This window comes from Oncorhynchus kisutch, linkage group LG17, assembly GCF_002021735.2.
Source record: "Oncorhynchus kisutch isolate 150728-3 linkage group LG17, Okis_V2, whole genome shotgun sequence".
Classification (NCBI taxonomy): Eukaryota; Metazoa; Chordata; class Actinopteri; order Salmoniformes; family Salmonidae; genus Oncorhynchus; species Oncorhynchus kisutch.
In genome coordinates, this window is record NC_034190.2 from 17016779 (window position 1) to 17044172 (window position 27394).

Below are 27394 nucleotides of genomic sequence, written 5' to 3' on the forward strand. Positions count from 1 at the left end.
TTTCCTGACTGTTGGACGTAATGGTCCATTTGTCTGTATGAAAAGAAAGACCGATGCCTTTGCAAATAATGGTGTAAATCTTTTGTTCATATGGCTCCGATACAAATAAAGAAACCGATATTATAGTTTTGCTATTTTTACAGAAGGGCAGTAAGTTTAACGTTTGTAGTAATACTGCATATTCATTCATTAGAAAACATGTTGTGTGTGTAATGTATGCCTGCGTTTGTGCAAGTGTGTGTGTGTGTGTGTGTGTTTCATCATGTACTTAAAGTGTGTGTGCGTGTGTTTCAAGACAGAAAGTCTGGCAATAGTTAGGTGTTTTTTTGGGTAGACCGGGTGGAGTACCTCCAACACTCAGGCCTGATCAGCTCTACACTCCAAGCCTGTCAACAGTGTGTTACCATAACAACAGCAGACACAGACAGACATATAGACCAGGAAACACGGTCTGAGATATGAAACAGAAACAGCATAATCCACTTCAATATCCTAGTTGTTTAAGACTGATATGTTACTTAAGTTTTTGTTAAACTATAGTGGATTGGGCCTGTCCCCTACTGATAGTGAATAAAAGTCATCACTATTGACTTTGACTAGTTCTTGGCCCTCTCACATCCATTTTCTTTCACTCAACCTGCTAAAGCTAAGTTACAGACGGGTAAATAAATCTGTGATCGCTGACCTTTGACTCATTCAATCAGGGTGCCTCAAACTGTCTTCAGTTCCAGAAGATATCGCTAGGGGGCAGACTATAACCATTCGTCTGACAGGCCTATTAGATCAAATTACATTTTCTCCTGATGGAGGCAACCGAACTTGAGTAAAAATCACTATAAGATACCAGAGAATAAGTGCTTTTATTTTCGTATTAGGTTTGTAGCGATTGTCAATATCTGTACAAAAAAATAATAAACAAAACACAAATCAGAAGGATACATAGATACAGGTAACAGGTAACAGGTTATAGGCCAACGTACTGTGTGAGCCTAGTTTACATGATAAATACACTGTAGGAAACTAGTAAGTGCTTTACAGAGGTTAAACAAAGGGCCAGGAGTTATCTTGGTCAAGTGACATGGTCAAGGAAAACTCTGGGCCCAACTTAATGTATGTACAGACATTGTAATACTTTCAAAGGGAAAAGAGGCTTTGCATTACATTGTTACAAAACAAGGGCATCCTATTCATAGGATTTGATATAAATTTGTATAAAATGTACATTTGTGTTAGTTTTCGTTCACGTTCTGCATTTCAGAGAGGCCTATGTTATACATACAACCATACACAAACACATACGCAATGTAGTAACATTATTTAGTCATGGTTAGAGCCAGGAGTTTAACCTGACCCAGTGACCTGACTAGGTAAAACTCTGGTCCATAGTAACAAGCTATTTTTAAGCCCCAGAGTTGTTCCTGGAGAAACTCCTGGTCCTAGTCATGGTGTAAGACAAGACCCAACTCCGACGCATTCAAAAAAATAAAAAATACTGCCACTAAGAAAAAGGTGATATGATAACAAGTATGTTTGCAGACACACAGCCATGAAGCAGTCCTGGAATAGATAGCGCAGTACTTGTCTGATTTCCCACTAACTGAGACACATTGGTCGACTGATTCCCCCAGACACAATACGATCCAGTTCACAGGTGACTATGATCACACAGTTAGAGAGACAGAGACTAGGGTTGCAAAAACACTGGTAACTTTCCCAAAATGCACAGGTTTTCCAGAAATCACGGTTGGGAAAGTTACCGCAATTTTGCAAACCTACCGGAGATGTAAGGCTTATAGAGACCAGTCCAGTTCTGCTATACATGTGTCCATAGAGGCTAGGAGACCAGGAGAGGGAGCCATTTAAGACTAATGAGATGCACCCACCTAGGGTTTAATCCCTGATTCCAGGTAGAAGTTGCCACTAACCACAGATCAAGGATCAGCTCACCCTTCCCCATCCTAACCTTAACCATTAGGGGGGAAACACATAACTGACCTTAGCTCAGTGTTTAGGAGTAACTACATCCTGTACTCAATTGGAGGGGGGTTGATTCTGAACCATAGAGATGTACTAGAGCGTTTGTCTCCTGGGACATTATTGGAAGCTCTCTATCCAACTCTATGTTCCGAACCACATGCGCACCCACCCGCGCTTTAATTTTTAATTGCTGTGCGCTCCATCGCCCCCTCCAGCTGAGGAGGTGGAGATGCTGTTGGATTGGATGGCCTGCTGCTGCGACCCGGGACATAGGGGGGAGGGACTTCCTGTCGAACTCCCTGGACCTGGGGCACAGAGACAGCTGTCAATCAAATTGACCTGGCTAGTGTTTGACAGCTCCCTCTCTCTCTCTGTTTAAGATCTGGGTCCAGAGGAAAGTCTACAATAAAAACACTATATATAAAAATAACAAAATGTCACTAGAAATAAAGCAGTTATATAATTAATGACAACTCATGTACAGTTCATATAAGGAAAATAGCTATTTTATTTTGACATTTGCATTACTGTGGAGCAAATAGAGCAAAAATGGAAATATACCAATAAAGTACATCTGTCTGTAACACCCAAGAATGTGCTCACTGGTTACATCAACTATCATTCTGACAAGAATGTGCTCACTGGTTACATCAACTATCATTCTGACAAGAATGTGCTCACTGGTTACATCAACTATCATTCTGACAAGAATGTGCTCACTGGTTACATCAACTATCATTCTGACAAGAATAGGCATCATAGATGTTTCAATTCAGTCATCAAGGTGCAAAGGGGTTTTCAATCTCCCTTTTCAACCTCATATGCCAACCATTTCGAGACTGTAGCCCTGTGTTTCTGACTCTGGATGTTTCTTGAATTGGGGAGACCCTCTGACAGGGAGCTACACTGGGCGTCAAGAACTTGAGGCTTTAAGCTGCTGTCCTGGACATGTAACATTTTGCCAGTGTGCCAGGCACTTCATCAAGTGTTCTTGGGAGTGAATCATACCTTGAATTTATAAAAGTTTTACACAGAGCAGCACAAGTCTCTCACAGGGCCATCCCACTGGGCACAATTCAACGTCTACTCTACGCTGGTTCAACCAGTGGAGGCTGCTGAGGGGAGGACGGCTCATAATAATGGCTGAAATGGAGCGAATGGAATGGCATCAAACGAATGGAAACCATGTATTTTATGTATTTGATACCATTCCACCGACTCCGCTCCAGACATTACCACGAGCCTGTCCTCCCCAATTAAGGTGCCGCCAACCTCCTGTAGGTTCAGCTTAATTTAATTGAAATGATGTGGAAACAATGTTGATTCAACCAGTGGGTCGCTGCTAAGACCCAAGTTTCACTAAAAACAATAGGAGTGTTTCACACTCTGCAAAAGTGTCCTGTGTAGCAGGCCCATCACACTCACATGGGACCATAGATGGTACCGTAGGGACCGTAGATGGTACACATGGTACAGTATGTATCCTTGTGGGTTTTGGGATAGGAGTAGGAGTCTGTGTTTGGGATAGGAGTAGGAATCTGTGTTTTGGGATAGGAGTAGGAGTCTGTGTTTGGGATAGGAGTCTGTGTTTTGGATTAGGAGTCTGTGTTTTGGGTTAGGAGTAGGAGTCTGTTTTGGGATAGGAGTAGGAGTCTGTATTTTGGGATAGGAGTAGGAATCTGTGTTTTGGGATAGGACTAGGAGTCTGTTTTGGGATAGGACTAGGAGTCTGTGTTTTGGGATAGGAATCTGTGTTTTGGGATAGGAATAGGAATCTGTGTTTTGGGATAGGAGTAGGAATCTGTGTTTTGGGATAGGAATCTGTGTTTTGGGATAGAAGTAGGAATCTGTGTTTTGGGATAGGAGTATTGTAGAGGGTAGGGGTATACCTCTGGGTGTTTTGGGATAGGGGTATTGTAGAGGGTAGGGATATAGCTCTGGGTGTTTTGGGATAGGAGTATTGTAGAGGGTAGGGGTATACCTCTGGGTGTTTTGGGATAGGAGTATTGTAGAGGGTTATACTTCTGGGTGTTTTGGGATAGGAGTATTGTAGAGGGTAGGGATATATTGCTCTGGGTGTTTTGGGATAGGAGTTTTGTAGAGGGTAGGTATATAGCTCTGGGTGTTTTGGGATAGGAGTATTGTAGAGGGTAGGGGTATACCTCTGGGTGTTTTGAGGTTGGGCGGGGTCGGGGTGTTACTCACTGAGGTACCCCTGTGATTCTCTCTGGCGGGTGGAGACAGGACAGTCTTTATGGGTCAGCAGGATCTGCTTCAGCTGGCCAACCTCTGACCTCAGAGTGGTCACCTCGTTCTGGAATGGTACAAGGGACAGAAAGGTTAGTGATAGTGTGACAATGTGTGAGTGTATGTGTTTGTGTGCGTAAACTCATGTTGTCTAGGGTCACGATACCAGAGGGAAAAAGTCCTACGGTTAGAAAGAAGCAGCCTTATGTCACCCTGAATCACGGTTTGATTTCCGTGCTATAGCACACAATATTTAACATTAAATAGGTTTTTAAAGGACCAAAGAGTTTAGTCTGCTTTGAGTTTTACTTTTGTCCAGGGAAAATCAGTTATGGTAGTATCGCTGTACTGGTATGGTGACAACCCTCGTATAAATCTACCTGCAGCTGCATGTTGTTGTGTGTCAGCTCCTCTGCCTTCTTCTCCAGAGCAGACACCCAGACCTTCCTCTTCTGTCTGCATCGAGTGGCCGCAGCTCGGTTGCGTTCCAGGAACTTCTGCCTGCGCTCGTCTGGGTCCTGGTCCACAGACCTCCTGCGGCGTCCTCCAGTCGCCTGGCCTGCATGCAGGGAATGTGTCTGCTGGGATGAATGCATCTGCTGCGCTGCTGGAGACAACTGCACAACAGACAAACACGGGTCATTAAACCTGTACAACTTTGGATCCTCTGTGATAAGGGCTGCCTTCAAAATAGCACCCTAATTACAATTTACTTTTGAGTGCACTACATAGGAAACGGGTTCATTTGGGATTCAAAAGGTCTATGCAATAGCTCCATGATGTTGATGCAACAGTGGTGATGACAGGCAATTTTACAGATGTCAGATTACAGCAATTGGCAACCAACCCTCACGCTAAACTAACAAAGCTTGATATAGAGTGGTTGTCATGTCAACAACTAGGTAATACTGTACCTGAGCAGCTATGGAGTGGAGGGGCAGGTGAGGCGAGGTCTGTTGGGTGTGGCTGGCCTGCAGGTGCGAGGGAGGTGATTGGTGAACCGGATGATGCGGCGCGTTCCCTGATTGGTGGCCCAGGCTGTGGGCGTTTCCCAGGTGATGTGGAGGGGCGTGGCAGTGCTGCTGGTAGGAGATGGGCGGAGCCTGCTGCAGGTGCTGATGATGCTGCTGCTGCAGTTGAGTGTGCCGTTGGCGCGGTGACATCTCCATCATGTTACCCATGGTGGGACCCATGTTGCCGTTGGCGACAGCTCCCGGGTGTGGGTGTTGGTGGAGGTGACCCACGGTTTTAGCTCTCTAAGGAATAAAAACATAACAAAACATAATACCATGAAATTACAATTAAAACTGATCTCTACAGGCCCTTTCTTACCAAATCCCAAGTGATTTTATTTTTGTCCAAAAAACAGACTTGGCGTTTAAAGGCATTAAAGCATTTCCAACAAACATCACCACTGAACTGAGCAAAGGAATACAACTGAAAGTCGTCATTGCTTTTCTTATTCTTTCTCTTCTTTTACAGCTGTGAAAACAGTTAAGAGGTCAAGAAGTATCAATCATCAATGACACTTCATATCTTAAGTTAACAGTGTATCACTTGATATCTTAAGTTAAGTGTATCACTTGATATCTTAAGTTAAGTGTATCACTTGTGTGTATCACCTTACAGGGGTGGCAGTTAGCCTAACGGTTAAAGAGGTGAGCCAGAAACCGGAGATGGAATCCCAGGTGCAACAACGGACCTGGGGTTCCAACGGAATGTGAGCTGGCAAGCAGGGATACCAGCAAGCAGTATAGAGGCTTCACTACAAACCCGGGTTCGATTCCAGGCTGTATCACAACCAGCCGTGATTTGGAGTCCCATAGGGCAGCGCACAATTGGCCCAGCGTCGTCCGGGTTTGGCCGGGGTAGGCCGTCATTGTACATAAGAATTTGTTCTTAACTGATTTGCCTAGGTAAATAAAGGTTAAATAAATCAAATCAAATTCACCTGCGGGATCGTCTGAGACCAGCCACCCGGACAGCTGATGAAACTGTGGGTTTGTACAACCGAAGAATTTCTGCACAAACGGTCAGAAACCGTCTCAGGGAAGCTCATCTGTGTGCTCGTCATCCTCACCAGGGTCTTGACCTGACAGCAGTGTGGCGTCGTAACTGACTTCAGTGGGCAAATGCTCACCTTCGATGGCCACTGGCACGCTGGTGTGCTCTTCACGGATGAATCCCGGTTTCAACTGTACCAGGCAGATGGCAGACAGCCTGTACGGTGTCATATGGGCAAGTAGTTTGCTGATGTCAATATTGTGAACAGATTGCCCCATGGTGCCTGTGGGTTTATGTTATGCGCAGGCATATGCTACGGACAACGAACACAATTGCATTTTATCGATGGCAATTTGAATGCACAAAGATACCGTGACGAGATCCTGAGGCCCATTGTTGTGCCATTAATCCGCCGCCATCACCTCATGTTTCAGCATGATAATGCACGGCCCCCCCCGTACACAATTCCTAGAAGCTGAAAATGGCCCAGTGTTTGGGATTCTCTGGTACAATAGCGTGTTCCAGTTCCTACCCAATATCAAGCAACTTTGCACAGCCATTGAAGAAGAGTGGGACAACTTTCCACGGACCACAATCAACAGGCTGATCAACTCTATGCGAAGGAGATACTGTATGTCGAGCTGCATGAGGCATCTGGTGGTCACACCAAGATACTGACTGGTTTTCAGATCCACGCCCTACTTTTTTAAAATGGTATCTGTGACCAAAAGATGCATATCTGTATTCCCAGCTATGTGAAACCCAATTTATTTCAACTGACTGTTTTCCTTATAGGAACTGTAACGCAGTAAAATCTTTGAAATTGTTGCATGTTGTATATATCCATTGTTTAGCTGGAATGGACTGTTCGTATCATGTATTTGTGGTTGATATGTTGTTGTCTCACCTAGCTATCTTAAGATGAATGCACTTACTGTAAGTCACTCTGGATTAAAAAAAATTGAATTACAAAAAATATATTGTCACAAATGTATCATTTGTACAGTTCTTTAGAAAAAAATGTAGTTATTTGTTATATTTGACTGTAAAACATAATACTAATACCTTTTTCCCTGTGAGTGAGGCAGATATTTGGCATTTTGCAAAAAAACATGATCATTGGTCTCTCTGAAATGAAACCATCAAGTGATAGATTTGAAACAAATACATGTCTGTCATTGAGCCACCCCATGATGCCATGATTAGATAAAAACACACAATTCCATTAAACAATAAAAGCAAATTGACAAACATTTCTGAAAATGAATATATAGCGAATTGTAATGAAACTTTTCACTTCTATAATAGAATATAACTAATACATCGGCAAGCTATTTTACATTTTATTGTTTTACAAAGTGGGATTAAAATGTATTTAATTATCATTTTTTGGCAACAATCTACACAAAATACTCTGTAATGTCAAAGTGGAAGATATTTATATTTTTAAATAAATAAATTCATAAATCAAATATTGTCGTTGCATAAGTATTTAACCCCTTCGTTTAGGCAACCCTAAATTAGTTCAGGGTTGAAATTTGGCGAAACAAATCACATAATAAATGACATGGACACACAGTGTGTAAAATAATAGGGGTTGACATGATTTTTGAATGACTACCCCTTCCTCTGTTCCCCATACAACATCTGTAAGGTCCCTCAGTCAAGTATTGTATTTCAAGCACAGATTCAACTACAAAAACCAAGGAGCTTTTCGAAAGCCTTATAAAGAAGGGCAGTGATTGGTAGTTGGGTACAATAACAAATCAGACATTGAATATCTCTTTAAGCATGGTCAATAATTATGCTGTGGATTATGTACTTAACCACCCAGACACATCAAAGATACAGTCGTCCTTCTGAACTGAGCTGCAGGACAGGAAGGAACCTGCTCAGGGATGTTACCATGAGGCCATTGGTGACTTTAAAACAGCTACAGAGTTAAATGTCTGTGATGGTAGAAAACTGAGGATGGATCAACAACATTGTAGTGACTCCGCAATAATTACCTAAGTGACACAGTGAAAATAACAATACAAATATACAGAATAAAAATATTCCCAAACGTGCATCTTGTATGCAACAAGGCACTAAAGTAATACTGCAACAAAACCCGGCAAAGGAAAACACTTTCTGGACGAAATGCAAAGCGTTATGTTTGGGGCAAATCCAACACATTTTTAAAATGTTTTTATTTAACCTTTATTTAACTAGGCAAGTCAGTTCACAGCTCTAGCAGTGAGCTCTCACACTCAGCAAGAGAGGCCGGGCAAAGCTTGTGTCCCAATTGGCACCCTATATAGTGCGCTACTTTTGACCAGAACCTATAGACAGGCAATAGGGCTCTGGTCAAATGTAGGGAATAGGGTGCCATTTGGGACAGAAAAAGAGTGTTTCTGGGGAATGACATCATCCAACATTACTATTGCTCTCGGTTATGCAATATTTCTTTAAGAGAAGTAGTTTATTTTTTCTGTTCCATTCACCAATGAAAAAATGGAGTACATTTAAAGAGTGCCAACGATGAGGTCATGTAGCTGTCTATGCCAGTTTTGCCAGCCACACAGACACACACACTCTCTCCCTTTTTCCTCTCTCGCACACGCGCACACGCACATGCGCACACACACACACACACACACACACACTCAGAAGCAACAGTATAAGAGTCCTGGAGTTGTGTTTACTACATAGAAACCCTGTAACACTGGTTCTATGATTCCGTCACAGCTCTATACTGGTACATTACTCCAACAGGTTGATATTTCTGTGTGGCTGATCACCCTGAAACCATGCCGTACTGTACTCTACCTCATGTGACAGAGTCAAACAGATATCCATCACTGTTTCACACATATGTCCCAAATGGCAACCTATTCCCTTTATAGTGCACTACTCTGGTCATAAATGATGTAGTGCACTTTATAAGGAAAAGGGTGCCATTTGGGATGCATACATTCCCTCACTGAAGGCCTCACTATTTAACTTATTTAACTTGCAGAGTTATTGAATTCTAGAAAGGAGCTAACTTGACCTACTTTCAGTAAAGCTAAGCTAGATGCTATACAATTAATAAACCCACAAGTCTCATTCTCTAATCTGCTGAGCCATTTGTCAAGCTAAACAACAACATGTTTAAAATACATCAACTTTAGAAAACACTATTTCTATATATTTGTCCCAATACAAAGTCCAGAAATGAGTCATTCAATTCATTATAAAAATTCCTAGACAAGCGACAGTTGTACGTTGGCCATGTCAAAGTCCTCAGGTCAAAACAGGTATAGATATGAGTCCATAGAGAGAGCTGCTACTCAGACGAGAGGAGGAGAGTGTTAGAACACATAGACCAACCAGCCCCAGGCTGTGGGTCAGATGTTAGCCCGAGACCTTTCTGGTTCAGAAACATGACACCATATAGTCCCCAAGCACAGGGTCAGCACGTGAGGCCATTTCCTGTGTGTGTTGTGCATGTGTGAGGCTGGGGAGTCTCTTGAAGAGTCTCGTGCCTGTTTAAAGTTGTAGATTGTGAAGTGTTTTGTGTGTGTTTTGTGTGCTGGATTTTACTTAGAGCAAATTCTTCAAGACAGCCTTTAAAAATGAAAAAAGGTCAATACGTGAGAAAAAGGTCAAGTTAAACAGAGAATCAGAAATATATAACTTTTGAGTGAATTACAGGGATAAAGAAGGCTAGAGGGAGAACATGTAAACTGTGACTTCCTCTGGTTGGGGATAGTGTATGTAAAGGTGTAGAGTTACACTCCGTTTCCTCTCTGTTCCAGCCTAGGAGGAATGAGAATAGCCAGAGGGTGAATGGGGCCCCACAGAGAGAGAGAGAGAGAGAGAGAGAGAAGAGAGAGTGTGTGTGTGTGTGTACATATGTGTGTGTGTGTGTGTGTGTGTGCGTGTAAATGTGAGAAGGAAAAGGTGAGAGAGTGTGCAAGAGCATAGGCAGCATGAAAAACATGACATACATAAGAGGTGAGTAGCTGTTCCATGTTTGTATTGGAAGAAAAAGTTCAGGATAACAAGCCCAAACAACAGCTCCTCTAATCTCTGTCATCATAGAGAACCATGCAGAAACATGAACATTATGTGAAAGAAGAAAGAGCCTTCTAATTGGTCGGGACCATGAAAGAGTATTCTGATTGGTCAGTACCTGAGGTGAAGAGCAGGAAGAGTTGTGGGCGGGACCTTGGATGCTCATCATACTGGATCCCATAGACATCTGTCTTTCCATCTGAGGAACATAACAGATTACTTATTATTTCTACACAATTTAACCTTGAAAACAAGTCAAATCTATTGAAATCTATACAGCCTGTAAATGCTTCCCGTTTCAATCAGTTCCAAAGGATAATTAGTAAATAATTACAATGTAATACTGGGACTTGGAAATAGCAATGTAACAAGCAAGAGGTATTTCTCAAGTATAGGCTCCTTAAAGAAGGCCAGTGTAAGTAACGTTGTATGTACTCACAGACATGTGCTGGGCAGATGCTCCCTGCATGGCTGGGTCTGGCAGGGTGCCAGGCATGGAGGCGGCCAGTGGCTGTCTCTGTCTGTTGTTCCTCAGGTGCAGTAGGGAGGAGAGGGGCCCAGGGACAGGTCTGAGATCAGTGGGAGAAAGAAATACTCAAGACGTCAGAGAACCTCAGTAAACAGCCTCTACACTGTTCTCAGATCAGGGACAGAGAAAATAGAGAGAAACATGGGAGAGTGGAGAGGTTGAGGGAGAGAGAAGAAAGCGATTGAGATGTAAAGGGAGAAAGTTTGATGTAGCTGAGAAAGAGATGGAAAGTACGGTGAGATAAAGCGATAGAAAGAGAGGAGGTTCAATTAAAGTGATAGAGTGATAGAGTGATAGAGTGATAGAGTGAGACAGAGACAGAAAGATGGAAAGTAGAGGGGGAAAGTAATAGATTGAGCAGAGGGAGAGACATACGCCACAGAAGGGGCTGGGGTGCGATGTGATGATGTAATGCTTTTGGCCCTCAGCCAATCAGACTGCGTGGTCCTCCCTCACTGCGCTGAGGTCATCCCTGGTGATGTCACCACTGACTCTTTAGCAAGCAGCGAAATAAACGTGCAAAAAGAAAAGAAAGAACCGAACCAAAACAACGCCTCCTAACGTAACCATAACAGTCCGCCCGGGCCAACAGCCAGACACTCGGAGATGGGGTCGTCGTAGAAACCAGTGGTAAACACAGGGAGAAACAGTCAGATCCCCGGAATCCAACACAGATCACCTCATTGCTAGCTCGGCCTGGGCTACAGAGCACGACGTTGTCTGACTTTAACTGGCCATGTGATATGGTCCCTTCCCTTCCTTAGTCAATGTACTCTAATATGTTGTAATCAACTGGACTGTACTACTCAACTGTACTAAGCTGTGTTGTGCTCTGCTGTAGCTAAGCCCACTCTAACTCTTCTGAAGGGCTCATAGAACTTCTGTTACTTCTGAAACTCTAGGTTTGTGTCCCAAATGGCACCCTATTCCCTATATAGTGCACTACTTTTGACCAGAGCTCTATTGGCCTTGGTTAAAGGGAATAGGGTGCCATTAGGGACTGAGAATAGACCTCTAGCAGCAGTGTCTTGAAGTTCTGAATCAATCAATGAACGTCACCGATTGGCCAGAGAGAGAATGTAAGGGCTCATAAAGGTATGTTAGAAGGTATCCATAACACACCGTCTTTCCAGCACATGGACTGACTAGATAGTTCAACTCGCTGCCTCACACACCAGAGATACATGTAGCTACCTAGCTCTAGTTAGTAGCTGTGTGTGTGACAGGTTTCACAAAGCAGGGCCAGATGTCTGGAGTTGAGAGGAAAGACAGAGCCATGCCTAATCTCCATGTGCTGTAGTGTGATAACCACAGCCATGTAACCCACACCACCACCACACTGCCCGGGGCTCGGGCTGAAGCAGGGGCTGGGGTTGGTCGGGGTTGGGGCCAGGACTGAAGCAGGGTCTGGAGTTGGTCGGGGTTGGGCCCGGGCTGAAGCAGGGGCTGGGGTTTGGTCGGGGTTGGGGCCGGGGCCGGGACTGAAGCAGGGTCTGGAGTTGGTCGGGGTTGGGCGCGGGCTGAAGCAGGGGCTGGAGTTGGTCGGGGTTGGGGCCGGGGCTGAAGCAGGGTCTGGAGTTGGTCGGGGTTGGGGTTGGGGCCGGGACTGAAGCAGGGGCTGGGGTTGGTCGGGGTTGGGGCCGGGGCTGAAGCAGGGTATGGAGTTGGTCAGGGTTGGGGCCGGGACTGAAGCAGGGGCTGGGGTTGGTCAGGGTTGGGGCCGGGGCCGGGGCTGAAGCAGGGTCTGGAGTTGGTCGGGGTTGGGGCCGGGACTGAGGCAGGGGCTGGGGTTGGTCGGGGTTTGGGCCTGGTGTTGAAGCAGGGGCTGGAGTTGGTCGGGGTTGGGCCCGGGCTGAAGCAGGGTCTGGAGTTGGTCGGGGTTGGGGCCGGGGCTGAAGCAGGGTCTAGAGTTGGTCGGGGTTGGGGCCGGGACTGAAACAGGGGCTGGTGTTGGTCGGGGTTGGGGCCGGGACTAGAGCTTGAACCAGATGGTTTGTGTCAACGGCCGAGGCAGAGATGGCGGATGAGGGGAAATATGGGGAGAGATGGAGAGAAAGAAAGAGATGCAAAGGGAAAGAGAATGGAGACAGAAAGAGGGATGGAGGTTGAATGGGACCAATGGTGTATTTTAATAGCCAGTAGCCTCTCTCTCTCTCTCTCTCTCTCTCTCTCTCTCTCTCTCTCTCTCTCTCTCTCTCTCTCTCTCTCTCTCTCTCTCTCTCTCTCTCTCTCTCTCTCCAATTGTTTTCCCTCTCCCCCACCCCCCCCTCTCTCGCTCTCTCTAATTCATTAAGGTCTAATAAATTAGACTGTCTGGGGAATGACAGCCTGCTACAGACAGAATGAGTTATGGTTAGGACAGCAGAGGGGGAGGGGTGAGAGGTACAGGGAGGGAGGGAGGGAGGGAGAGAGAAAGGTGAGAGAGAGGGTTGAAAGGTAGAGGTAGAGGATAGTAACATGTTGACAAGATGTGTGTGTTTGGTGTGTAATTGTGTGTGTGTGTCTAAATCTTTGTCTCTGTGTGCTTACCCTGAGTGTGTGAGCATGGAGTGGGCCTGGGTGATGACTGAGTTGGACTGGGCAGAGGGCAGTGCTTGCTGTCCAGCCATGCTGCAGCTTAGACCCCTCATACCACCATGGGACTGTGGTTGGTGTTGGGAGTGGGGCTGGTTCACACATGATGATCCATTCTGAGGGAGACTCTGAGTCTGAGAGACAAGGAAGAGAAGACTCGTTTTAATATGTATTCTGTTGTTGTTTGAATGAATACACACATCTACATACCAATTTTACATCTTGGAGTGGGTGGCATTGTGTGAGTGTGTGTTGTGGGTCTGCGGCAAAGTGTGTGTGTGCGTGAATGCGTGTGTGTGCGGGCATCTGTGTGTGTCTGTCCGTTATGTGTCAATCTGTCTGGATGCTTACCCTGCCAATAAGAACGTGATCACCTGGTGTCTCTTACCTGCCGCAGGTCAAATATCTAAACCTGCCTGAATGTCTGTCTGACTCTCACTCACCTTTCACTCAATACTTTCCCATCAGTCAAAATACCTGCCAACCTGGCAGTGGTGTAAAGTACTTAAGTAAAAATACTTTAAAGTTCTACTTAAGTCGTTTTTGGGGTATCTGTACTTTCCATCACTATTTATATTTTTGACAACATTTACTTTTACCTCACTACATTCCTTAAGAAAATAATGTACTTTTAACTCCACTACATTCCTCCATACATTTTCCCTGGCACGCAAAAGTACTCGTTACATTTCGAATGTTTAGCAGAACAAGAAAATGGTCCAATTGACTCACTTATCAAGAGAACATCCCTACTGCCTCTGATCTGGCAGACTCACTAAACACACATGCTCCATTTGAAAATTATGTCTGAGTGTTGGAGTGTACCCCTGGTTATCCGTAAATTAAAAAAACTATAAAATCGTGACATCAGGTTTCCTTAATATTAGGAATTTGAAATGATTTATACTTTTACCTTTGACACTTAAGTATATTTGATCAATTACATTTACTTTTGATACTTAAGTATTAAGACTTTTACTCAAGTAGGACAGTTGGGTACTTTTCCCATCACTGACCCTGGTGACGGTCTCCTATTTGTTTGTCTGTTCCATTTGCTAGTTTCATACAACAGCCTCGAAACCTTGCTGGCTCTTTCTGGGTATCTGTAGAGCACATTGTGACAATTGCTGATGTAAAAAGGACTTTCGAAAAATAAATATGATTTGATTTGAAACCTAGCATGCAAGACTATCAGTATGCTCTCTGGGTACGGTGTTTAACGTGCTAGTACAGTAATTACTGTCATGATAAATGACCGTTTTGTTAGTTCAAGTCCATAGAGATAGAAAACTCTAGTGCCCAAAAGCCTGTTTTAGCATGGGGCAGTGCCATTGAGGACTTTCACCATTTTGAAGTAGTCAACTGGGTGGGACTTCCTATGGGTTAAGGAAGGATCACATAATTCCATCCAGCTCACCAGGAGCCAATGAATTATACTCTTGAGAAAATATTCCATTACTGCAGGTATATCGCCAACCTTGGCTTTATACCAGTTCAAACAACACACTCTAGGTGGCAGTGTGCACCCTTTAAGTTTGTTTGCCAACTCATAGAAGTAGTAGAAGTGGAGATGGCCTTCAATGGCACTGGCCGTGCTCTCACAAATTGGACAGATACAATGATGCAATGTCTATGCTAGACGGAAATAGGAAGTCGGAAATAGGAAACTAGTCGGAAATAGGAAACTAGTCGGAAATAGGAAACTAGTCGGAAATAGGAAACTAGTCGGAAATAGGAAACTAGTCGGAAATAGGAAAGTAGTCGGAAATAGGAAAGTAGTCGGAAACAGGAAACTAGTCGGAAACATGTAACTGCTTTTAGTTATACACATGCTGCGTTCAACGATTCAGAAAGTCTGACATTTTGGAGTTTCCTAGTTCCAACTAGCATATGTTCAAGTCTCATCCGCTTGCTCTATATGTCTGAGATTTCATGGGAAATGTAGTTTTTTCGTGTGTAACCTGTTTAATGTTCTGCTCTTCCTGTGCCTGGCGGAACTCCTGTTCGATCTCATTGAAGAGACCCACCTCCTCACAGTTACGCAGGAAACGGGTCGGCGTTGGGGTCTGGTCTGATCACACACAGCACAGAGAGAGCAAACAGACGTTAAGCATCAAACAGATATCATAACAACCATGATATTGCTACATTTACATTGTAGTCATTTATCCTGAGCGACTTACAGGAGCAAATTAGGGTTGAGTGCCTCGCTCAAGGGCACATCAACAGATTTTTCACCTAGTTGGTCCAGGGATTCTGGCCCAATGCTCTTAACCACTAGGCATATGGAAGTACACAGATAAGTTTTGGTTGTGGCAGAGACCGATCTAAACCAGCACCTCAGGCAGTTTACAGCTGGCATGGTTTCAACATCACTGGAACTATGTTCAACTTGTTTTGTGTAGCCTTCCCTACACCACCATGACAGCCTTCCCAGCCACAGGCCCAGGAGCAGATCATGAGGCTTTAGGGTGATGGTTCCCCTAGCCACTGATTTTGGGTCAGTTTTGCATCTTCCTCACTAATGGCTAAGGTTAGGATTGGGGGTGGGGAAGCTGTCCTATATCTGCACTAAGGGGGAAACTTCACCCAAGAGCGATCACCATAGTAACCAAGATAAGATCAGACAGAGACTGATTCTCTCACCTATAGTCTAAACTATCATGGTTGAAAGGTCGCGAGGTCAGGAATCAAGAGTCACAAGCTCGGCACTCCTTTGTTTTGACAGGAGATTTCCTCCAGGAGGGCTGAGTGTCTACAGGCCCCTGCAGGATAGAACCTGACTGGTGTGGGTCAAAGGTCAACAGAGATGTTTAAGCCCAGAGAGACAGACAGCCGTTGCCACGGTAACAGACAGACAGGGTCTTCGTCTGGCCTGCACGATTGAGAGTGTGTTTTTGTCTGAGGCTGAGCCTTGGCCACCAGTGCTCTAGTCTGCTGTGGATCGACTGTTCTCTTCTCGTCTCTGTATGTGCTGCAAATACTATAGTATCTTACCACTACTGGTTATCAATACAAGTCATCAGTATACTGTACTGTTCTCTACGTCATCGTTTTTTCATCAACCACAGAAGAGGTCACACGCGCATGCAAAGACGTAAACACACACACACACACAGACGAACATGAATACACATGCTCACACACACATGCATACACACACACACATGGTCATATACACACGGACACACAGGCCTGAACCAGACAACACAACGCTTGTGTGACAGACAGTCGGTCAGAGAGGTGAAGGGGGGAGGGAGGGAGGAGAGAGGAGAGGGGGAGGGATAAGACTTGTATTCTACCGATCGGAAGGGACGAGAAATATTATCATACCAGTCAGACACACAAACTCTACACTAAAAAATCCTGACAGACTGAGAACATTAGTGAAACACAAATAAAGAACTCTGGGTAATAAGTTAATAAGGGTGAAACATGGGGACGGAGAACGAGAGAACGAAAGAGTCAGGGTGAAACAGAAAAGGAAAAAGAGGGAATCTATGGCATTGGAGGTTATCCTTGACTGGAAACAGAATATAAATAATCATCATTACAAAGCTAATGTCCTCTCTATGCTGTCTACATCTATACATGTTCTTCTCACCTGCGAGGGGATCAGCCTTGGTGGAGGAGAACTTGAGGGTCATCTCATGCTTGTGTCTGTGGATCATCAGGTGGTCTTCTGTTTGGAACCGCTGTATGGGGCGAAGAGCGAGAGAGATCAACTTATGATGCTCACTAAAACATTGATTTATGGAATGACTTATGGCATAGATTTATCAAATCTGACTTATGATAAAATAAGATTATTAGATATCAAATCTTCATGCAGTGAGGAGATTGTTTACGAGAGGTCCACACACACACACCTGCGAGCAGCCAGGAGCGCTGCACCTATATGGCCGGTCCTGTTCATCATTCATCTCTATTACAAACCTACAGTCAGAAAGGCAAGAGGAGAGACAAACACACAGTCAGAGAGACAAGAGGAGAGACAAACCCACAGTCAGAGAGACAAGAGGAGAGACAAACACACAGTCAGAGAGACAAGAGGAGAGACAACCCCACAGTCAGAGAGACAAACACACAGTCAGAGAGACAAGAGGAGAGACAACCCCACAGTCAGAGAGACAAACACACAGTCAGAGAGACAAGAGGAGAGACAATCCCACAGTCAGAGAGACAAGAGGAGAGACAAACACACAGTCAGAGAGACAAGAGGAGAGACAACCCCACAGTCAGAGAGACAAACACACAGTCAGAGAGACAAGAGGAGAGACAACCCCACAGTCAGAGAGACAAACACACAGTCAGAGAGACAAGAGGAGAGACAAACCCAAAGTCAGAGAGACAAGAGGAGAGACAAACCCACAGTCAGAGAGACAAGAAGAGAGACAAACCCACAGTCAGAGAGACAAGAGGAGAGACAAACCCAAAGTCAGAGAGACAAGAGGAGAGACAAACCCAAAGTCAGAGAGACAAGAGGAGAGACAAACCCACAGTCAGAGAGACAAGAAGAGAGACAAACCCACAGTCAGAGAGACAAACCCATAGTCAGAGAGACAAGAGGGGAGACAAACCCACAGTCAGAGAGACAAGAAGAGAGACAAACCCACAGTCAGAGAGACAAGAGGAGAGACAAACCCACAGTCAGAGAGACAAGAGGAGAGACAAACCCACAGTCAGAGAGACAAGAGGAGAGGGAAACCTACAGTCAGAGAGACAAGAGGAGAGACAAACCCACAGTCAGAGAGACAAGAGGAGAGACAAACATAAATGGTCAGCATTTTAAGAGTGACTTAAAGTCAGCAACAATCTGGACATCCTTTTGGTTTAAGATCAAGTCAGATCCGATCTGACATAATCAAATCCGAATAACACTGACTATACAGTATATACAGTATACACGACTAATACAACTTGAAACCAATCCAATTCTAGCAGTAGTGGCCCATACCCACTAATGAAGGATGACTGTTGGGACGGAACCTTATCTCAAAGACAACGATCCAGTCAGGGTCACTGTGAGTGTGACACAGCATAGGGCCCTGAGTTTTTCCCAATCAGTATGTGATAGAGAAGATTCAGGGCATCATTTTCATAGTGCAAAAGAATTGTACAAACTGCAAAAAATACCATAAACCTCATTATAATCTGCCAGCTTGATTTAATTAGAAACTTTTTTTCAACATTGTGCCTTATAAACAGACACAAATGGCTGTTAATATGTCTACTAGACCTGACTGAATGACACTCTACTCTTAGGTAGAGGTGGGCGTTATGGACAAAAATAACACTTTACTTGACACCCAGCGTCATAACACGCTAGGACATGGTCATAATCATGTCAAAATGTCATAACAGCTGACATAACTTGTCATAACACGCTAGGACATGGTCATAATCATGTCAAAATGTCATAACAGCTGACATAACTTGTCATAACACGCTAGGACATGGTCATAATCACGTCAAAATGTCATGACAGCTGACATAACTTGTCATAACACGCTAGGTCATGGTCATAGTCATGTCAAAATGTCATAACAGCTGACATAACTTGTCATAACACGCTAGGACATGGTCATAATCATGTCAAAATGTCATGACAGCTGACATAACTAGTCATAACACGCTAGGACATGGTCATAATCATGACAAAATGTCATAACAGCTGACATAACTTGTCATAACACGCTAGGACATCGTCATAATCATGTCAAAATGTCATGACAACTGACATAACTTGTCATAACACACTAGGACATGGTCATAATCATGTCAAAATGTCATAACAGCTGACATAACTTGTCATAACACGCTAGGACATGGTCATAATCATGTCAAAATGTCATAACAGCTGACATAACTTGTCATAACACGCTAGGACATGGTCATAATCATGTCAAAATGTCATAACAGCTGACATAACTTATCATAACACGCTAGGACATGGTCATAATCATGTCAAAATGTCATGACAGCTGACATAACTTGTCATAACACTGTCATGACCCATATATTTACACCTGTTGTGACATGTATTGTGTTATTTTATGGCTGGTTATGACATTATGACATCATCAGTCTTGTCCTGCTCCTGAAATCTGCTCCTGCCTTCATCCCAGGTCATCAGAAACAGAGCATTGGGGTAGATACATGTCTAACATCAATGTGTGTGCAATTACAATGCAATTTAATATGGTCAATTTCAGAAAATGTTACATAACATAAGCATACTGTTGACAAGTAATCTATGGTGTAATGGAATGTGTTGCCCTGTGTGGTAGGTTTTGTGGGTTTTGAAACTTATTTAGGTGTCATAACCAGCCATAAAATAACGCAATAAATGTCACAACAGGTGTAAATATGTGTGTCATGACAGTGTTATGAACATATTATGACAGGTTATGACACGTTATATCTGCTGTTCTGACATTAAGACATGGTTATGACCATGTCATGACGTGTTATGGCGCTGGGTGTCAAGTGTTAACCAAAAATTCATATTGCGATAAATTGCCTGAATTGATGCTTTAATAATAAATAGAAGCATAAGTTCATAACATTAATGTGCACAACTGTTCTTTAAATTATCCTTTCAACTACTACTACTAGACTGATGGTTGTAGCCAATCACCAATATTAGCAAACTTCTTTCATTTCAAACTTCACATTTCTCTAGTATAGGCTACTTATCGTAATGATATGAACAGCACATCTCTTGACTTGAGATGTGATTCAAGTTTAAGTAGACTGTAGACCTATGTTGTCCTTCCCTTTGTTAGAGAGCACTGAAGAAGTCCCATTTCTGAACAACACAAGCATTGAGACTTGAGGAAGACTTGTGAGAGATTTGAGAGTTAGGGACAGAGGGTTCATGCTAACCCCAAGCTGACCCCTACCACAGCAGTGAAATGAAGATGGAGGAGGGGGGGGGGGGGGTTGATGGGTGTAATTATGAACTATTAGAAATGCTAGCTCTTCATTTTCCACTGAGACCAGTATCTAGTGAACTCTGACACGCCAGACATTCCTCATGGCCGTGTCGAATGCGTCCCATGGCCCAGGGCTCTGGTCAAACGTCGTGCACTATATCGGTAATAGGGTGCCATTTGGGATGCAGACAGAGGTGTGTCTGAGTCAGGACACAGATTTTCAGGAGAGCTGATGCCTGGGTCTTATGAGGAGAGCTGGGTTGGTTGGTTGGAAAACTCTTCAAAGGTGTTTTATTTCTTAACTGGCAGCGTCCTCTGAGAAAGCTGCTTCTGTCAACTGTAGAAAGACAACAGAAAGACACCCACACATTATGCTGCCAGTTGCCATCTTTATTGACAATGTTTTGATCCACAACCATCTTTGTAATGTCCCTTTATATCAAGGCAATTATCGTTTCAGCTTGAGCTCTTTATGACCTTAGTCTCTCTAGCCTTGAAGATGAAGTCCTTAACGGTCAAACTGCCACGTCAGTTTCTGATATTACAACAACAAAGACTGCAAACAACCAACTCTGTTTTTTTCCTCTGACATCATTGCATGTGTGATAGAACAGCAGCATTTGTACTGCAATTTTTAACCTTGATGCTCCTCAGCTCTGCTTCATCAACAAAACAATAACAACCTGTTTCCCCTACTGTGGATTCCACCTTTAAACATCAGTGACCATGATGACCAGCCCTGCGCATGGATGCAGAATACACGGTTGTCGGTTGGCCATAGTGGTTAGCCACCGTACATTCAGCCACATTACAGTGGTCACTAAGGCAACTATTTCCATGGTGAAATGTGATTAATCACTCCAGAGAACGTGTTTCCACTACTCCAGAGTCCAATGGTGGCAAGCTTTACACCACTCCGGCCGACGTTTGGCATTGCGCATGGTGATCTTAGGCTTGTGTGCAGCTGCTCGGCCATGGGAACCCATTTCATTAAGCTCCCAACGAACAGTTCTTGTGCTGAGGTTGGTTCCAGAGGCAGTTTGGTACTCGTTAAGCAGTGTTGCAACGAAGGACAGATGAGATTTAGGCGCTTCAGCACTCAGTGGTCCTGTTCTGTGAGCTTGTGAGCATCTGAGCCATTGTTGCTTCTAGAAGTTTCCACTTCACAATAACAGCACTTACAGATGACCGGGGCAGCTCTAGCAGGGCAGAAATTTGACGAACTGACTTGTTGGAAAGGTGGCATCCTATGACGGTGCCACGTTAAGAGTCACTAAAGCTCCCGGGTGGCGCAGTGGTCTAAGGCACTGCCTTGCAGTGCTAGCTGTTCCACCAGAGACTCTGGGTTCGAGTCCAGGCTCTGTCGCAGCTTGGCCGCGACCGGGATGTCCATGGGGCGACGCACAATTGGCCTAGCGTCGTCCGGGTTAGGGAGGGTTTGGCCGGTAGGGATATCCTTGTCTCATCGCGCACCAGCGACTCCTGAGGCAGGCTGGGCGCAGTGCACGCAGACCAGGTCGCTAGGTGTACGGTGTTTCCTCCGACACATTGTTGCGGCTGGCTTCCGGGTTGGATGCGCGCTGTGTCAAGAAGCAGTGCGGCTTGGTTGGGTTGTGTTTCGGAGGACGCATGGCTCTCGACCTTCGTCTCTCCCGAGCCCGTACGGGAGTTGTAGCGATGAGACAAGACAGTAACTACTAACAGTTGGATACCACGAAATTGGTATCTTAAATTTATACACCTGTCAGCAACAATTGTTTGGCTGAAATAGCTGAATCCACTAATTTGAAGGGGTGTCCACATACTTTTGTATATAAAGTGTACACACACTTCACTGAGGTAGGTTTAGCCTGAGAGAGTGGGGATATTTTATTTATATTGTATTTAACCTTTATTTAACTAGGCAGTTAAGAACAAATTCTTATTTACAATGACGGCCTAGCCCTGTCAAACCTTAACCCGGACGACGCTGGGCCGATTGTGCGTCGCGCTATGGGACTCCCAATCACGGCTGGGTGTGATACAGCCTGGAATCGACCAGGGTCTGTAGTGACACCTCTAGCCCTGAGATGCAGTGCCTTAGACCACTGGGAGACAAAGTGGCGTTTTGGTTGAGGGGGGATATATGGACACACTCACACTAATCTTCAAGTTATGAGGGACAGGAGAGAAAGGGAGGAGGAGGGGTTGAGAGATATACAGAGTGACAGAGAGAGGATGAGGGGTATAGAGAGATTTACAGAGTGACAGAGAGAGGATGAGGGGTACAGAGAGATTTACAGAGTGACAGAGAGAGGATGAGGGGTATAGAGAGATTTACACTGACTGTACAAAACATTATGAACATGATAGAGACTGACCAGGTGAATCGAGATGAAAGCTATGATACTTTTTTGATGTCACTTGTTAAATTCACTTCAATCAGTGTAGATGAAGGGGAGGAGACAGGGTAAAGAATGATTTTTAAGCCTTGAGACAATTGGACATGGATTGTGTTGTATGCCATTCAGAGCGTGAATGGGCAAGATTTAATTTAAATTTAATTTAAGTGCATCTGAACAGGGTATGGTAGTAGATGCCAGGCGTTTGTGTCAAGAACTGCAACACTCCTGGGTTTTTCACACTCAACAGTTTCCGTGTGTATCAAGAATAGTCCACCACCCAAAGGACATCCAGCCACCTTGACACAACTGTGGGACAAATTGGAGTCAACATTGACCAGCATCCCTATGGAACACTTGACACCTTGTGAGTCCATGCCCCAACAAATTGAGGCTCAATTCAATATAAGGAAGGTGTTCTTAATGTTTTGTACACTCCGTGTAAAAGGTGAGTGACTGACAGAGAGAGGAGGAGGGGTAGAGATATAAAAGGTGAGTGACTGACAGAGAGAGGAGGAGGTGTAGAGATATAAAAGGTGAGAGACTGACAGAGAGAGAGGAGGAGGTGTAGAGATATAAAAGGTGAGTGACTGACAGAGAGAGAGGAGCGTAGATATATAAAAGATGAGTGACTGACAGAGAGAGAGAGGAGGAGGTGTAGAGATATAAAGATGAGTGACTGACAGAGAGAGGAGGAGATGTAGAGATATAAAAGGTGAGAGACTGACAGAGAGAGGAGGAGGTGTAGAGATATGAAAGGTGAGTGACTGACAGAGAGAGAGGAGGAGGTGTAGAGATATAAAGATGAGTGACTGACAGAGAGAGGAGGAGATGTAGAGATATAAAAGGTGAGAGACTGACAGAGAGAGGAGGAGGTGTAGAGATATGAAAGGTGAGTGACTGACAGAGGAGGGAACATAAAAAGTGAAGACCGGCACAGCAGGACAAGAGCACAGACAGAGAGAGAAATAGGTTGTGGTAGAGAGAGGGAGGACGGAGGGAGATCGAGGGAGGGAGTGTTGCGGGGACACACACCCTATTCCCAAGTGCACTGCTTTTGACCAGGGTTTTGATTAAAAGTAGTACACTATGTAGGGAATAGCTGCCTTCTGGGACGCATAGAGACGGAGGGAAGGAGTGTGCTGAGGAACAGCCGAGGGCAGGCTGAAACCTGCTCTGAAGCAGTCACCATATTCCACCCTGCTCCACATGTGCGGAGGTGACTTCATAGGTGTGTGTGTGTGTGTGCACATGTGTGTGTCACTGTTAAAAAGAAATCAACCACCCCATTCATCATCATCATCATTATCAACCCCACAATCTTCATCACTACAACCATGAAATATGATTCTGAATACTAGTTTTGAGTAGGTTACTAGGCTACTGAAATTCTATTACAAACTCAAACATGGGCTATAGTATAATGTGTCATGTTTTAGGGCTAAACAATGATTGCACTAATGCAAAAGACAATAAAGCTTATCAAATCACTCGGCATCATATGGAAACACACACACACACTCTGAATTCACCTGTCAGTTTGATTGCCCAAAATGCTTGTCGTGCGCAAAAACTTCAGCAGTTGTTTTCGAAACAATCAACTTCCAACTTCCCCTTTTTCTGTAGTCTGTACCAAGTCCTAAATTAACTCAAATCACCTACGAATAAACTGCTACTACACGTACACAAAAATCTGATAGCCTTCAGTCTAATGTGAAGAACATGACCCGCGTTAAATGGATCAACCTGAGCCCCTCATAAACAAGCCGACACCGTTGGGGATTGCGGCCCCCCCCCCCCCCCCCCCCCCCCCACAAATAGACATGCAGCTCGTTGATGAACCAAAACCGGACCAGCACTGCACACACCAAACTTTAAGAAAGCAAAATAAAAAATGTATCGCAAAATCTACCAAACACTGAACTCGTTCCAGTCTAAAAATAATTTTTAAACGAGCCGAACAATTGTGGGCGATAGAAAGTTCGTTGTGATAAACTTACCTAACAAGTGGAGCGGACAAGCGGCACTGAGTTGAGAGGAACCACGTTGGACTGAAGCAGGATTACAATACATTCTATTTGCAGAAGCATTACATCACCCCTAGGGTGACGTCACGTGGGATTCCTGAACTTCTAAATCATTGCGGTCCCGCTTCGGAGGGGGCGTGGTTAACTACTAGCCCGGGCTCGGAACGACTGTATGCGTATTATAGGCAACAGTAGGCTGGCATCTCGCTCAAACCTCCACCACCTTCAACAGCTGTCTGTCTGCCTGGGACTGGGTGCGCGGGACGCGATGGTACGCCAGACAGGCCTTGGGGAAAGAGGCTTGGGGAAAGAGGCATCGAGGGAACTGGTACGAGATCAGGGGAGAAGGGGGAGGAAGATGGGAGGGGAGGTCTATATGTCACTAGCCTTTGCGCAGAGCCGTACAGGACGTCCCAGCGGGGTCTACCTCTGTACAGAATGTGTTGATTTGCTGAAGGCTATGTGAATGAGTACGATATTGTATTTCAAGTTACTTTCGTGGTTCCATAATGGCTTTTTATGTCAATTAACACATCAAACAGACAGGAAGTCAAGTCCACATTGATTCCGGAGCCCAGACTTAAAGTAGAGGACCCCATGTCTCTAAATCCAAATAAATAATATAGAGAGTTTCAGACTAGGTTTCGAGCCACTCAGGGCACACCTGGACAGTCACACCAGGACTCCATTAGGTGTAATGACAGCGACCTCAGATTGCCTTTATACAGTGAGCTCCAAAAGTATTGGGACAATGACAAAGGTTTTGTTGTTTTGGCTCTGGACACCAGCAGACTGTCAGCGTTCATTTGTGGGTTTTGTACATAATCTCCCCATTATAGGGGACCAAAAGTATTGAGACAAATTCACTCACGTTTTACCAGTCAAAAGTTTGGACACCTACAGTACTCATTCCAGGGTTTTCTTTATTTGTGCTATTTTCTACATTGTAGAATAATAGTGAAGACATCAAAACCATGAAACAACACATATGGAATCAATGAGTAGGTGTGTCCAACTTTTTGACTGGTACAGTATATGTGTATTAAAGTAGTAAAAAATGAAGTATTTGGTCCCATATTCATAGCATGCAATGACTACATCAAGCTCGTGATTACACATTTGGAAACCATGTGTTTGATGTGTTTGATACCGTTCCATATATTCAGTTCCAGCCATTATTATGAGCCTGTCCTCCCCAATTAAGGTGCCACCAGCAGCCTGTGAGTGGCACCAACTGCAACATGCCCTTACCGACATTTTAAAAAACGTAATGATTTCACCAATCAAAGACTCTTGTCTTGAAATTAGCAGTGGTGGAAAAAGTACCCAATTGTCATACTTGAGTAAAAGTAAAGATATCTTCATAGAAAATGACGATAAAATGAGTAAAAGTAAAGATATCTTCATAGAAAATGACGATAAAATGAAGTCACCCAGTAAAATACTACTTGAGTAAAAGTCTAAAAGTATTTGGTTTTAAATATCAGTATAAGTATAAGTATCAATAGTAAATGTAATTGCCAAAATATACTCAAGTATCAAAAGTAAATAATTTCAAATTCCTTATATTAAGCAAACCAGATGGCACGATTTTCTTGTTTTTTTAATTTACAGATAGCCAGGGGCACACTCCAAAACTCAGGCATAATTTACAAACTAAGCATTTGTGTTTAGTGAGTCTGCCAGATCAGAGGTAGTTGGGATGACCAGGGATGTTCTCTTGTTAAGTGATTGAATTGGACTATTGTCTTGTCCTGTTAAGCATTCAAAATGTAACAAGTACTTTTGGGTGCCAGGGAAAATGTATGTAGTAAAAAGTACATTATTTTCTTTAGGAATGTAGTGGAGTAAAAGTGAAAGTAGTTGAACATGTAAATAGTAAAGTAAAGTACAAATACCCCCAGAAAACGACTTAAGTAGTACTTTAAAGTATTTTTTACTTAAGTACTTTACACCACTGGAAATTAAGCAGTTTATTTATTTTTGTTGAACCTTAACTTGGAATTGGATTAATTGGCCATATTTGGTCAGGCTTCCTGCATGTCCTGCAGCGGCTGTAGAGACAGAGAGTGACTTGGGCATGTATTCATAATGTGTCTCATATGAGTGCTGATCTAGGATCAGTTCATCCCAGTCCATGCAATATTATTCACTGTGATTGAAAAGGCATAACCTATCCCAGAACAGCACTCCTACTCTAGGAGGCTTTATTACTATGGGCCCATGTTGTGTTGTTGATGTGGCTGAAGTGTGACACCAAACTAAACCCTCTGACTCTGTGACTCACCTCAAAGCAAAAATCAAATATGCTAATAGTTCTAGTGGTGACTGGTGACGGGATGACTCAGAGTGATATAGACCAAGACAAAGAATGAGAGCTGGAGAGAGAAAGAAAGGGAAAGACAGAAACAGAGTCGAGACACCAAGAGGAAATAAAAAGTTATCTTGCTGTAATAACTGTATTCAGGCAGACAGTGAGACTCCTGCAGATCAGACAATGGTTACATCACAAATGACACCCTATTCCCTTTACAGTGCACTACTTTTGGTCCATAAGGCTCTGGTCAAAAGTAGTGCAATGTATCGTGAAAAGGGTTCCATTTGGGACACTGCCACTTCCATTAGAACCACTGCTATAACTCAGAAATTACTATCAGCCGTTACTATCTGCCATCT

At 44.0% G+C, this 27394-nt stretch overlaps 1 protein-coding gene across 2 annotated transcripts; it reads right to left on the reverse strand.

Moving 5' to 3' along the window:
* Window positions 1-841: 841 nt before the first annotated feature.
* On the reverse strand, window positions 842-24931 carry LOC109907255 (cyclic AMP-responsive element-binding protein 5). Of its 2 annotated transcripts, none has more exons than XM_020505126.2 (11): window positions 24692-24730; window positions 17242-17308; window positions 16977-17067; window positions 15334-15443; window positions 13328-13506; window positions 10709-10838; window positions 10388-10468; window positions 5139-5480; window positions 4605-4841; window positions 4183-4291; window positions 842-2282 (listed from the first exon to the last, which is right to left on the reverse strand). In XM_020505126.2, the coding sequence occupies exons 2-11, from the start codon at window positions 17293-17295 to the stop codon at window positions 2161-2163; spliced, it is 1455 nt and encodes a 484-aa protein (XP_020360715.1). In that variant the 5' UTR covers window positions 17296-17308; window positions 24692-24730; the 3' UTR covers window positions 842-2160. The 2 variants fall into 2 exon arrangements, with proteins under 2 accessions (XP_020360715.1, XP_031648984.1); XM_031793124.1 differs by having other exon boundaries at window positions 2171-2282; window positions 4140-4291; window positions 24692-24931.
* Between the last annotated feature and the right edge of the window lie 2463 nt (window positions 24932-27394).

Coding starts and splice junctions, on each gene's coding strand:
- LOC109907255 (XM_020505126.2), bottom strand. CDS start 17,295: ATGAATGATGAACAGGACCGGCCATATAGGTGCAGCGCTCCTGGCTGC. Junction 17,068..17,241: donor GCGCTCCTGGCTGCTCGCAG/GTGTGTGTGTGT, acceptor CGCCCCATACAG/CGGTTCCAAACAGAAGACCA. Junction 2,283..4,182: donor AGAATCACAGGGGTACCTCA/GTGAGTAACACC, acceptor TCTGTGCCCCAG/GTCCAGGGAGTTCGACAGGA.